Below are 14,763 nucleotides of genomic sequence, written 5' to 3' on the forward strand. Positions count from 1 at the left end.
GAACTGCAAGATCAAGGTATTAGAACTTTCAGCTTGAATTATCTTAACTACTAACACAAACTACACGCTTCTTGAACACTTTCTATTAGAAGGAAGACAGGACTAGAAATTAGTTTTAATAAACTTAGTTTTTAATTTTGACTCACAAGACTGCTTATCTTCTCTGTGTTTTACCAGATTTTCTCTTTCCAGCCAGCAGATGTTTTGGCTTCAAGTTAAATATGTGTCTGTCTGCCTCTCCTTTCCGGCCCAGGCGATTCATCTTCTTCTGAGCTTTCTTTGCCATGGTCTTGACCTTCTTCACCATCTATTTAAAAACAAACAAACAAACATGCAGAGTAACTTCCTCAGTAACTTGGGTAACAAGCTTTACCTTTCAAAAACCCACTAAGCTGGATGGTTTTAACAAGGACATTCACACCCAATACATGCCACCGTGTGCAACTCTGGAGCAGTATCACTGCAGGTGGCACTAACCCTCCTTAGCAGAACTTTTTCCAGTACACTAACATAGGATCATGTTACCCCTGGAACTCCTCACTCACTAGAGGTGGAACTCCACAGTTTGTAGAATTCTTCCCTCAGACTTGGATTTAGAGACAAAAATTTAAGATGTTCTCCCTTGGTCTGTATTGTTACATGTTACTTTTGAGAGGGAACTTGAACATTTAAGAGTTCAAATGCAAAGATGCGGAAGCTGCAAAGAGACCCAACATGAACTCTGGACAAACACAACCAGCCTGCTCTGAAGTTCCCAGCAGCTGGTTTAAGCGCCATAAGAGGTAAATAACAAACCTTTTCATCACGAAGTCCAGACACATCCCGGGGTGTGCGGGAGCAGCTGCGGCTCCGCGCCACAGATGTGGGGGTTTCAGACTCATCACGTTTACGTTTCCTTGTGGTGCTACGGGACCTTCTCACATAATGTGCCTGAAAGTCAAAGCATCACTTTAGTCATTAAAACCAGAAACAATCAGCTCAGACATGCTCCACTCCTAATCAGAGGAAAAATAGGACATGTACTGCTGTGATAAATTATATTGGTTATTTCATAGCAGCGTAAAGATATTGTCAACTGTTGGTCAGTGACTCCCTGTCCTCAGTAACACTCAAATTTCAATGAATATTAACTTTTTTCCTCCACAATTACTAACTACAGTTTTCTGGGTTTTGTGAGTAGACTGATAAGTAATCCATAAAAAGACACAAATTAATGGATAGCAATACTGAAGTAATTTTGCAACAGCAAAAAAGCAATGAAGAAACCTACCCTGATTAGTGTCCTGTGTACAGGGCAAAGCCCTAAGAATTTCAGACATGAAGACTTATCATGCTATAGCATAAGTATTAAACTCCTTCTCACTGAGATCATTCCTACATCAAATGGATGTCAGCTCTGAGAACAGTAAGTGCTTGCTTCAGACAGTGTTGACATTCCTTGTTTCCTAACTCCTTGTTTAGCTAAAGAATTTGAGGTCTCAAGATCTAGAGAGCCATAATACTGCTGGATTTGCTGCACAAAATGGATTTTTTTTTTAATTTCAGTTAAAATGAAATGTCTCCTGAAGGCAAATCTATGTTTGAAGTACTTTAGCTTTAGTTACTTATCTAAAGATGCCAGCTGCATTACTGCCCAGAGAATGAGTGAAAGGTAAAAAGATAACAATGACAGGTCAGGCTTACTATTTCTGGCAGTCTCATCCAAAAAAGCAGACTTGAAAATTAAGAAGTATGTTTAACCAAAACCATTCTTGAATCCTCCTACATACATTCCAAGAAAGCAGTGCACATATATATGTGATTCTTGCTAAATGTCAGTTTAGTTTTTCAGCTTACCCAACCTGTTTTGATCACATTACTCAAAAAATTCCAGTACCAACTGCCTCATCTGAGGTTCCTAGTTTGTCCTTACCAGATCCCCCCCTCTCTTGTGCCAGCTGTAATACGCATTTAAATTTAAATCTCTTTTTGATAAAGATTGTGTTTAATTAGCAAAAACTTACATCATCTTTATTAGTCATGTCAAGTCCAAGATCAGTCATTTCTTTCTCTAGCACCTTCCTCTGGACCTGCAAAAAGACAGTTATGAAAACGTATTTCTTTCAGAAAAGAATGGTTCCACCTTATCTTTTGTCTCAATATACAAGCCCATTCTATTCACTATATATTTTTTCCTTTGTCACATCCCACAAGCAGATAATTGAAGTCCTACCTTCACATTTCATTTTTTTGCAACTTAATTCTCTTCACCCATAAATCCTGCTTCACAGACTGCAAGGGCCCAGAATTTTCTAAATACCTTATAAATAGTTTGCCTTTTTTGAAAGGCAAAGAGAGGTATTTCGGTCAGAAATGTTTCCTTTTCTCCCAAAAGGCACACACTTTGGAGAAAGTAAGAGATACTGGGAGCAACATCAGCTAGATTCATTTTCTCAAAATGTCTGGTTATGAGCTTAGTAATTTGCAATCGTCCTGGACTGGTCACAAGAGATTCTGCTCTCAGAAAGAGTGATACCCGGCTTCCAAAAAGAAACATCATCTTCTCAAGCACTGGGAGGGCCTCAGAAAAAATTTTACGTGATTGTGATTTTAAGTAATTATCTAATTCTTCTAACTATTTGAATTTAAAACAGCCAACCAACAAGAACAACAATAAAAATATACAAACACCCCAATTCAACAAACTGAACTGTGTTGTTCAAAAACTTTTTTTGCGATATATGTAGAATTTTACAAAAGAAACACTTATGTGACACAAAAGTAAAAGGGCTACTATCCCTCATGTGGTATGGCCTCCACAGCTAAGTAGTTTCCAGGGAGGACAGAGGGAAGCAAGCAGCAAGTGAGAGGGCCAAGCACGGAAAAAAAGCCATCATTTCCACTAACTGGTACTGTTCCAGGTTTTCATGACGTTATTACACAGCAGCAAGATTTTGTTACAGAACATGTTCTATACTCACCTTTTTAGCTGTTCTAGGCATCCTTGGACCATGAACATCTTTTTCCTTTGACTGCAGGATTTTCAGTTTCTTCTTTTCTCGGATCTTCTTTGCCAATCGTCGGATTTCCATCATTTCTTCATCTTCACTCTCTGGCTCGCTGTCATATTCTCCAGCAGCTTCTCTCAACTCCTCCTCTTTCTCCAGTTCTTCCAGTTTCTTAGATTTTGAAAAGGTGAAATGGAGATCAGATCCTTGACTTACAATCCTTAACACTACATTTCTCCATGGCCCAAGACCATGACACAAAGGTCCTTCCAAGAAGGGACTACATTACCTGATAATGAATGACCCCTCCAGCCACAATTAATGCAGCCATGAACCTGTGGGCACATTACTGTGCACACTTTCTCCATCACATCACCTTAGAGTTTGGCTGCATTTGTCTGACTGCCCTGAAGCTGCCCAGTGCATGAGAGCAGCTTTACTATCCTGTGAACTCTGCCAGCTGTACCATTTCTGGAAACACTCTGAAAAACCCTTCTCTTTCGACATTCAGCAGAGACTGGAACACCAGTTCAGAGGAACCCAACTGCACAACTGGCAGGCTCCCTGGGCTGCACTCACTACTCCTCCTTAACAGCCAGCAAGAAATCCAAGCAGTGCTTGTTATTAAATCAAAACGTTATAAATTGAGAATTCAGTCCATTTCCTTTAACATCATACTCCAGTAGACGTAAATTTGATTGATGGCCTTCATATTATTAATAATACATAAATTTTGATAGCTACATTTCTTCTGGCTGCAGTCAAAGAATGAAGAAATACAACTTCTCGTGCAAACCTCATATTTTAGGATGGAAAAGATAAGATCACCATCATTCTGACAAGGTAAAGCAATTTTCCATGCTGAAATTCTGTCCTTGATCATTCAAAAAAATAGTATCTTCTCTCATGGCAAATGCAGACAAAAAGGAACATGTTCTTATGATATATTGTTTTTAATCTGCAAATAGTAACTTACACTAAACAAATGGAGATAAAGAGGCAAGAAAAGTGTAAAACAACTAATGGAAAACTCACTTTCATTATTTCTGGATCAATGTAGTCAAGTATATTATGACCTTCCCATATCTCTGGTATCTTATCGTACTTCTCAGATGCATTCATTAAGTCCCAGTATTCTTAAAAACACAAGACAAGTTAATAAAGAGACAAAATTAATTTCAAAGAATGTTTAGTGACAGAAAATAACCCTCAGAACACAACTGGGGAAAAAAAAAAGCACCATATCCCCTAAGGGGCAAGAATTTGGCAGCATCTCTGACATATTCACAAATACTTCTGATCTCCATCCCACCACCAAATACTGTTCAATAATAGCATGATCCACTGCCAAGCCATAATAGGCAACAAATACCCAGCTGAAACAAAATCAGGCAGTCTCTCTCATACTGATACTTTCTTAACAGAGACAGCATCAAAAATTAATGACAATGGAAGGGAAATGAGAATGGAAGGGAAAAATCACTTGAATCATCAGACCAGTCATTTTATGTCTGTGAGTTTAAAATGGGAAACGACTGAGTGACACTATGAAACAAGAAACAGTCACGGAAGATCAACAGTTCTGGAACAGAAGGATAATATGCAGTAAAATGAAGGCATGGGTATTTAACTGAAAGGAGTCAGGTTTAGGTATTTCCCCTTTAAGACTGAAATAGCCAAACTTTACTGCTTAATAATAATATCAATTCTTATGTAATACTTACTCTGAAGATCCAAAATATAATCATCTCCCATTTCCAGTTCAATATCTCTCTCCTGCAAAGACAGACATGGCTTTATATACCACCTAATCTAGAATCTAGAGGCTAATATAGCAAATCTAAAAATCCATCTGCCAACTTCCTAATTAAGAGATGCCACTTACCAACTTCCTCTTGGGAGTGTCCACTTCCATGCGTTTCTTACGTGCTACTACTCCCTCGGGTATAAAAGGCAGCCGTTCCTGGAATTAATCCACCCCAATAAAAAAAGGGAAAAGAACTTCGAATCATTTTTTTAAATACTGCTACAAATCACCGGCTGCATTGTAATGTATTTCTGAAGAATATAAAACCCCAAGCTGACTCTCCCCCCAGGAAAGGAACTTAATAAATACGAAAATTTCACCACATGAATCTGTTCGCATATTGAGAGATTTCCTATCCTACCTAAGAGTACAGGGAAATACATTAAATAGTGTAAACATGTAGCCTACCTTGTTATCTCTTTTGGTTGGCATGGCCAAGTGTAATCTATTCAATACTTCATTCACTTTATTTCCTTTCATTTTAGTATCAACACGATGGGCCAGCAGTCTGTCACACGCCTGAAAGTGCACATGGCAACATTAGGTGAGGAATGAAGCCTTCCAGATTCAATAAATGACACCACAAGCTTTCAATCCCAAATATCCAGCTTCACATCTTCTAATTTCTTACCTATCTAACTCTAAAGAAAACATTGGAGCATTTTATATTAAAAGTATCACGGGAAGATGCATATACAGATACCTATTTTTTTAGCAATGATCTGACAATAAGAGAAAGCAACAGGACTCAGAAAACCCTCTTTATTTTTAATTATTATTTGTATTAAACATTGTTTTCCATTTTCACCCAAGTCCACTGGAGCTCAACCAGCTATGAAGGAAAACATTTTTAAAGTTTATCACTATAATGCTGCTCACTATTAATTTAACTGAGATTAAATTAATACAAGTGAGGCAAATGTTAGCTGTTCATTTGGAATGAAACTGAGAGAAAAGAGACCTACCTCTGTTTTAACTTGAATTACACCTTCTTCAGTTAGAGTACTTGTCTCTATTACAGAAAATCCTTCTGTTTCAAAAGCTTCAAAAATTTTCTAAAATACAAAAATTTTCCCAAATAATGACATTCTGTGCATTTCTTAACATACTAATGCATTAAGAACAGAAATCTTAATCCAGTATTAATACATGCACCAAACATGTTGCTATTTTATTAGGTCTCTAAAAGGGTGACAGAAAGTTTACAACTACAGCTCTATTTAATCTCTTTCTTATTTTATAAGCAAATAACTACTTTCTAAAAAGCACCTACAGACGACCCACAAGGGCAGAAAAAAACAGTGAAACACAAATCCTATGTCTGCTATAACCTGTTAATACAAAAGAATTAGCCCTGCAGGACCTTCTACTGTGACTGTTTAAGCAACATCTCTCAGTCTAGTGCTGACTGTCTCCAAACTCTCACTGAAATGATAACTGAACAAGGCTGTTGTCTAACTTCCAACCACAGCACTAATTGAAAGTTCTCACAGTGTCAGAGATTCCTGAGACAACTAAGGACCTGCTGTTTGGTATTTATGATATTCAAGCAAGGATCTGCATTAGACAGGAGTAAAGAAAAATGGGGTCAAGACCTGGAAAGCTGCTTTCCATTGCACTATTAAAACAGTTTGATAAAGAAATGATCATGTAAAAGTTTTGGCCCAGTAGAAATGATAACCACCCACAACACTTGAACACGGTATTTTTGTAAATGTCAGAAGACAGGGAGAAAGGTGGGAGAAGTATCCTAACCTGACTCTCTTCAGGAAGTTCTGCAATCCTCTTCACATCACATTTGTTTGCAACAATTATAAGCGGCTGATAAAAATGAGAAAAAAAAAATTGTAACTCAAGTTACCATACTATAAAACCCTGGGGTTCATTAATAATATGAACCAAACTCACCTTGTTAGCAAACAATGGCTTAATGTTCCTGAAGAGCTCCACCTGCTCCTCCAGGCTGTGCCCACACTGTTCAGACACATCCATCACGTACAGCACAGCAGCACGCAGGTGTGCCAGGGCAGTGATGGCCTGCATCTCAATGGTGTTCCTGTCCTCCAGGGGATGATCCAAAATACCAGGAGTATCTACTACCTAAAATCAGCATCATTAAGTCAGGTGTTATTACAGGATAACTGACTGACTATTTTAGAACTTGTGCTGGATTTTCCATCAGTATTGTCTTTTTTAAGACAGCAATGTTTTTTCCTTTCAGTCACAAATGACTAAACTCGGCCAAGCTGAGAACGTGAAAATGGAGAAATGGGAGAACAAGGTTTCAGCATAACAACACTGCAAGTACTGAAGAGGCAGGGAAAGCACTGCCCCAGCCTGGCCCAGAATTAGACAGTGACAAAAAGTGAGCAGTCTTTAGTCAATAATTCCATTTCCCTTCTTCCCTCAAATTGAAAACACACCCATACGTGTACATTTTTATAACAGATTGTGACTACTGCCCTCATTTGGCACACTGTACCTTGCACAGCAGCTCTCAGACACAGCACATCTCACCAAGACACAAAAACACAACTCCCATTACAAAATGGCAGGTCAGATTATAAACAATTCATTCTTTCAAGGAAATGCAAAATAGTAACAGTTCTTACCTGCCAACGCAGATACCTATAATCCATATGTCCCACAAAGAGAGATTTCGTGGTAAAGGCATAAGGCTGCACTTCTACATCTGCTCTTGTCACCTTAAAACAAGATTTAGTCACACGCATTTATTTAAAATTTCCTGAAGTTCCAAGTAGTATATCATAATTATAAAGCACTTCCTTTGCTACAGAAAAAAAAAACTAAAAAAAGGCTAAAAAATGGTTATTCTACTTCTCTGCAAGCATTTTTTCTATCAGAAAATATGCTCATGGGATACACACTAATTTGGAAAAGATAGGGATTTTTAAGGGTGAAATCTATCATAATTTTCCATTTATCCCTTCAGGAATTTCATTCAACCTCTACTCAGACACTTGAATTTGCTACCGCTCATGTCAGACACTACCACAGTGACACCAAATTCTTTAAGTGCTACCTTATTTTAAATAAATGGCACCTCAGTATTATTTTTGAGAAAACCAATCACATACCTTATTTATAAAGCTGGATTTCCCAACATTCGGGTAGCCACACAACAGAAGAGTTCGTGTATTGGGGTCAATGGTTGGCAAACGAGACAAATGTTGTCGCACTAAAATGTTAAAAGATGTTTTTAAATATCTATGGTAATTTAAGTTTTACTGAACTGGAATAAAAATACATATGCTGAGTTGTTTAAATACAAATTAATAACTTTTCTGATATTATGATATGATCATTTATGAAAACGCAGAGTAGTCTGCAGGCTACACAAGTATCTATGTACAATAAAAATAAAATTTCAGAAATATTTAAAAAATTAAGAGCTAGAATATTATATATTATAGCTAGAATGATCACAGCAAATCAGGCAACATAACCTGAAGGATTAGTAGGTCTGAAGTAAGGGATTATGTCTGCAAAATGTTTAGCACTATTTTTTTAATATATGTTAGTGAAAAGAATGGTAAATAAAAGCATGGCTGTGACTTTTAGGCAAAGAAAAAAGTTTTATAACTTTTTTGGTTAGCAATACCATAAAATTTAAAGAATATCCAAAGAGAAAACTATTTTGTTCAAAAATAAATTCTTAAGTATTTGGGGATTTTGAAACTGTTTCCTGTGTCTATATTCTGCACTAAACACATTCTTTTAACTTCGATTAAGCATAATAAACTTTATATCCAACTCACACGTCTTTTTTGTAGCCTATATGTAAGACAAACCTTGTTCCAAGTATTCCAGGCTTTGTTTCTGCCTTTTGATGATGGTGCACATCCGTCCCAGGGCTGCACGTTTGAGCTGTTTGCAGCGGTAAAGAGAGTCCCCGTATTTCATCAGCCGCACGTAGTCCTTGGCAACACTGGGGACAAGAAGTAAGAATTTAGCCAACAACCAACCAAGCAGGTACAAAGTCAGAGAAATCAGTGTCTCTTACTTGTCAATCAGATTCTTGGCAATATTAATCTGTCCCAAAGCCAGCTTGTAGTGATCTTTGTCATACAGAACGTTCATCAAATCTGCATAAAAGGGATGAATATCCTAAAACAAAAGCAAAATATTAAATTAAGCCTTGTATTTTCCTTCTTTAAGATGACTATTTCTTGGACACTATATAAGTTCTTTTTTTTTTTCTCTCCAGTACAGCAACACAAACGACACTAAAAGCAAACCAGTTTTCATTACTATATTATGTAAGAAAAATAATCTGCTTGGTCACTAAATGCATAAATCTTCATCACTTTGAATTTCTTGTGAAACAAATCTTGCACTTACTCATAGGGAATTTCCATTCGGTCTTCTGCTTTGAAAATACTTCATATTACAACTTGAAGGCTTTTTTTAAGTAAGAAATTGCAAGAAGCTTACAGACATAGTCTCTAAAAGGAAATTCATACTATACTGGAAACACAGCAACACTATTCATTCCTCATTTTTTTGGAGTGCTACATTAAATTCTGTGCAAGACTAGATAAAAAGGTTTAATACCCAAATAAATCCTTTAGCTTTCCAAGGAATCAGCATCTCTGGTTCAAACCCTTTAAACAAAGTATTTCAGCTACTTATGTATTTACTTGCAGAATTTTCAGCATGTGATGTTAAAAAAAAAAATCCAGAAGATATTTCCGGGAATTCTGCAGTAATACTCACTGGGTATGAAAACAAAGAAAAAATATGGTTGCAGGCCAACAATTTAAGCATAAGCAGAAAACTGCCTATAAAAAAAGTCCCACTGGACACGTGGATCCAGTTGCAGTTGTTGGGAAGTTAATAGTATGTGCACCTTGCCAGAGCATGTTTGCAACAATGGTCATGTTGTCAAAGTAACTTCTGAACACCTGAAGATGGGAAGCAAATATTAGGGTATTTCTTACTTCCTGCACCTATTTTTTAAGAAAGACTAACCATAAGCACAATTTACATATGCATACACAAAAAAGAAATAAGCAGACACAACATATTTAAAAAACCCCACATACTTTCTCTTCATTCAACAGTAGTTTCTGGCAAACATATTTGACCAGCTCAAAGCCTGTAAAACTTTTAATGACCATCCATGGGCATAGACTTCTCTTCTCAGTAGGAACACAGTATTTTTGCAGAACAAACTTGCCTGCAACTCCTCCCAGTAAAACCTACTGGGAACCAGTCAAAATCATCTACGTGGTGAATCAACAAGATGCTGCTCAGGCCAAAATAAATTCAAATAAAAGCAATACAATGCTAAGGTATTCCTAATGCTGCACAAGCACAGTTACTTTATGATGAAGCAACAAAACACTTACATCTAACTTGGGGAAATCTGTTAAGATCTGTGTGAGCCTGTCGTGGTAATTTTGTTGAGTATATTTGACTTTTCGCATATAAAAATGACGAATCCGATGGATTTGATAATGTTTATGAATCACAGTGGGCGTCTTCCGCTGAGTCTTTGACAACGTCAAATCTATGAAGTCCTGCAATTAAGGAAACGTGATTAATCACACGAATTGCCGGGTTCTTGTAAAGCCATCGATTTTATTCTGGTGGAGGAGCACACTGACCAGCTGAGCACGCCCACGGTTTGACAGGTGTGTTTCAGGGCAGGTTCCTACCTTGCGACGAGCAATTTCTACATTCCCTGTCGGGTTCCCCTTTCAATCAACCGCGGGCTGCCCCCCGTCCACGCCGAGCCCCTTGCTTAAACCAGTGCTTGAACCCCTCGATCCAGCAGAGGGGTGTATTCTGAAAGAACGCGCTGCGGCGAGGCTCGGTGTGACACAGGTTTGGAAAACAGGAGGGATTTTCGTGAGGGCCACCCCGACACCGCGCGGGGCTGAGGAGAAGCGCTGCCCCGGGATCCCCGCTCAGGATCTCATCTGACAGAACCCCCCCCGCGCTGTACATGGTACGGGCCGCCGGGCCCAGCAGCGCCAGCCCAGGGCGAGTCCATGGCTCCCGCGGGAGGGGAGGGAGGCGAAGGCCGAGGCCACGCCGGCACCGCGGCTGGGGCGGGGAGGGCAGCGCGGCGCTCGGGAGTCGCCGGGCGGGACGGGTGGTGCGAAGGGCCGGGGCAGGGGCCGGGGAAGGGGAAGGTACAGGAGGGGAGCGCGGCCGTACCTTGGCAGACGGGACCACCGTGATCTTCTTGAAGTTGTACAGCGCCATTGCGGCCGCCGCTGCCGCGCCACGCGCCGGAAAGGGAGCGCGGACGGGGCTCTCGCGAGAGGAGGGAAGGGAAGGGAGGGGAGCGAGGAAGGAAGGGGAGGGAGAGGGGAGGTGCTCGGGGGAAAGGAGGGGCTTTCCCCGAGAAACACCTGACCGAGGGGAGGGTTCGGGAATGGCTCCCGGGTGTGGTTTAGGGCAGGTGTGGCTCGTGCCCCATAGGGCCGAGAAGGCCAAATACACCTTCATCCAGCTCAGTGATGTGTAAAGGTTGATTCCCTTTAGGACCGCAAATGAGCGGAGAATAAGGAAAGGACCCCCAAAACCTTATCAGGACCGAGGGTCCCCCAGCTCATCTCCTCCCCAGGTTGTCACAGCTCCGTGTCCCCCAAATGCCACCCACCACACGGGTCAGCAGGAGCAGCTCTGGGTCACCCAGGGGCACTGCCTGCAGCTGTGGGACTCCTCGTGGGATGCCTGGAAAAGCATTTTGGGATTGTGCAAGAGTCACAGACTCAGGTTGGAAAAGTCCTCTTGAGATCATCGAGTCCAACCTATGACTGAACACCACCATGTCAGATAGACATGGCATTGCACATCCAGTCTTTCCTTAAATGCCTCCAGGGCCGGTGACTCCACCACCTCCCTGGGCAGCCCATTCCAATGTCTGAGCACCCTTTCTGTAGAGAAATTCTTTCTAATGTCCAATCTAAACCTCCTCTGTCACAGGTTGAGGCTTTGTCCTCTTGTCTTGTTGCTGGTTGCCTGGGAGAAGTGACCAACCCCCACCTGGCTACAACCTCCTTTCAGGGAGCTGTACTGAGCAATAATGTCTCACCTGAGCCTCCTTTCTCCAGGCTAAACAACCCTGGACTTGTGCTCCAGACCCTTCACCAGCTTCCTTGCCCATGTCTGGACACACTCCAGCACCTCAGTGTCTTCTTGAAGAATATATCTTAAAGAATGTCTTGAAGGACATACAGGATGTTAAGGGAAAGGACCAAAGCTGGGAGGAGGGAGGGATTGAAATGGAGCAGGGAGGAAAAACTGTGGGAAAATGGAGAGAAAAGGGGATAAAATAGGCCAGTAGCACTTTGTGGTCTGACCATGGCCTGCACACCCTGTTGCCACAGTTACTCTTACTAAACTCTGTTTCTGACCATTTTCCTGGTTGAAGGGACTCTCTATTCTGCTCATATGAGTATGAAGCCAAGTGCTTGCCACAGGAAAAGAAGCAAAGATCCACAGTGGCCAAGTTTCTGCAGTGCCAGGAACTGGAGGGACTGAGGTACATGCATGCTACATGTCAGTGTACATATATACATGTACATACATATATCATACATATGTACACACTCAACAGGCTGAGAAAGTTGGGGCTGTTCAGCCTGGAGAAGGGAAGGTTGCATGAAAACCTCACAGCAACCTTGCAGTCTCTAAAGAGGGTCTAAATGAAGCCAGAGAGGGACTCTTCATCACAAACTGCAGTGACAGGACAAGGAGTAAGTGGTACAAACTGGAAAAAAGGGAAATTTAGGTTAGATATACAGAAGAAATTCTTCACTCTGAGGGTGGTGGAGACACTGGAACAGGTTGCCCAGAGAAGCTGTGGCTGCCCCATCCCTGGTAGTCTTCAAAACCAGGTCGGGATGGGGCTTGGAGCAACGTGGTCTAGTGGGAGGCCTCCCTGTCCATGGCAGGGGGCTTGGAACGAGATGATCTTTAAGGTCCTTTCCAAGCCAAATCACTCTGTATGTGTGTGTATGTGCAGTTGGGAGACCATGGGCTCCAGGGTCCAGCTACTGGCTGATCTAAGTGCCAAGGGTCTGTGTGGGTGGGCACAGGCACATCTGTACTATGTGTGTATCCCCGCTGGGGTGTGCGCTCAGTCCTTCCAGCTGGGCCTGGGGCCATGGGGCTGCAGCAGCCTCACCTCCATCAGGCTTCCTAACCCCAAACACACACACTTTTACTTCTCTCTTTATTTATTTACTTTTTTCTTTCTTTCTTTCTTTCTTTTACATAGTAACTTTCAGTGACTTACTAAATTGTAAATCCTTCCAGATAAAAGCCAAACATGACGGAATTCTGTAGCAGTTTATGAACTTGACTATACCCTGTGCTCTGGGTTTTTTTGTGTATCTTCAGCAACCATGAGATCCAGAGACCTAAAAAACCTGAATGTAGGTACCTCCTGCAGTCTGCATGTCTATCCTGCTTTTCTACTTGACACTATTAGAAAGCTGACATGCACATCAGTTTAAAATAAATTACAAATTACTTGATACACTTTGGGAGGCAAATTAGATTAAAAATTAGGAATTGCCTTGGCTTCCATGCTGGTTTTTTTTCCTCTTTCCACATAAAGCATGACATTTTCCTCTTGAGAGAATTTAGTCATGTATTAAATCTGTCACTGCACATTTTTCTACAGTACTAGAAATTTAAATGCATAACTACTTCTGCATTTCCTTTATTTCACCACACTCCCAATTTTGCTGAAATGCTCCAAACAGCTGTCCAATGCAGTGGAAATTTGTAAGGTATTTGAAAAGTAAGAATTCATTTAATCAGCAAGCCTGTAGCTAATCCTTTCCAGCAATTAATTTCAGTAATGACTGTGTGAGCACTATTCAATAATAAAAATACTGTCAGAGCCATCCCTGTTTCCACAGTCTCTTGGTGGGGCTGCAGCTGCCCTGTTATGAAGGGACGTGCAAACTTCATAAAAGTTTTGATGTGACCACTTCAGTCTGCCTTCTTGAAGTGTTCTTGAGCAGTGAGATTTGACTTCACACTTCATTTATATCATGTTTTGCCTGCAAAAACATTGTTTTATAGAGTAGAAGGAGCTTTTCTCTAAGTGTATCCCCACATCTCCCCAGTTTCTGGAAAGATCCTTCCAGGAGCTGGCCTGGGGCACTCAGACTGCCCAATAGCTGGGACCAGCATCCTCAGCCCCAGAAGCATCTGTTACTTTTAGATGTGAACCTTTGAGGCCCAACTATCCAGGAGCAGGCCCTGGGGCCTGGGCTCTCACACTGCCTGTACATTACTACTTTCTTAATAAGTTTTCAAGAGAACTAGTTCCAAAACAAAATTTGGGTACTGTCCTGGGTATTGTGTCCTCTGGAGACTTATTCTAGGAGTCAGGAGAAGTAAGGCCATGTCAAGTTCCATTTCTTTTGGTTCGGGCAGTTCATTATCCCAGCTGGCTTTCTGCACTCAGACATCCTCATTCATATTTGTGATAAACTTCAGGCACGTCACACTTTTTCTCCATTTAACATTTAAAACACCACTCCAGTAGACTATAATTCATATAATTTTGAAATTAAATGACACAAAATTATTCTTGTACCTTGCACAAGAGCAACTAATGACACCAAGAGGTTCAGGTTGGACATCAGGAAGAATTTCTTCACTGAAAGGGTGAAGAATGGACTGCCCAGGGAGATGGTGGAAACAGTGTTTCTGGAGGTGTGCAAGAAGCGACTGGATATGGCACTTAGTGCTAAGGTCTAGTTGACAAGGTGGTGATCAGTCAAAGGTTGGACTCAGTGATCTCGGAGGTCTTTACCAACCTTTGTGATTCTATGTTTTTATGATTCTATGTGCCACGCCAATCGTCCAGAGGGGAACTTGGAAAAATGTGCACCAGAATGGAGGTGGCCCAGGGAGCCATCCAAGCATTCCTCTGTAAGAAATGCTTCTGCAGGACACATGCAAGAATTTGTA

General features: G+C 40.9%; 1 protein-coding gene across 1 annotated transcript; it reads right to left on the reverse strand.

Moving 5' to 3' along the window:
- Window positions 1–109: 109 nt before the first annotated feature.
- GTPBP4 (GTP binding protein 4) lies at window positions 110–11,133 on the reverse strand. The gene is made up of 17 exons (XM_051812900.1): window positions 10,981–11,133; window positions 10,167–10,337; window positions 8,819–8,922; window positions 8,607–8,743; window positions 7,893–7,993; window positions 7,407–7,499; window positions 6,703–6,894; window positions 6,550–6,615; window positions 5,760–5,849; window positions 5,203–5,313; window positions 4,873–4,950; window positions 4,712–4,763; window positions 4,023–4,123; window positions 2,961–3,158; window positions 2,004–2,069; window positions 796–930; window positions 110–307 (listed from the first exon to the last, which is right to left on the reverse strand). Exons 1-17 carry the CDS (start codon window positions 11,026–11,028, stop codon window positions 155–157), a joined length of 1,896 nt encoding a protein of 631 aa, XP_051668860.1. The 5' UTR covers window positions 11,029–11,133; the 3' UTR covers window positions 110–154.
- Between the last annotated feature and the right edge of the window lie 3,630 nt (window positions 11,134–14,763).

The sequence above is a fragment of the Manacus candei genome, unplaced genomic scaffold, assembly GCF_025592945.1.
Source record: "Manacus candei isolate 608988 ecotype Guabito, Panama unplaced genomic scaffold, ASM2559294v1 h1tg000089l, whole genome shotgun sequence".
NCBI classification, from domain to species: domain Eukaryota; kingdom Metazoa; phylum Chordata; class Aves; order Passeriformes; family Pipridae; genus Manacus; species Manacus candei.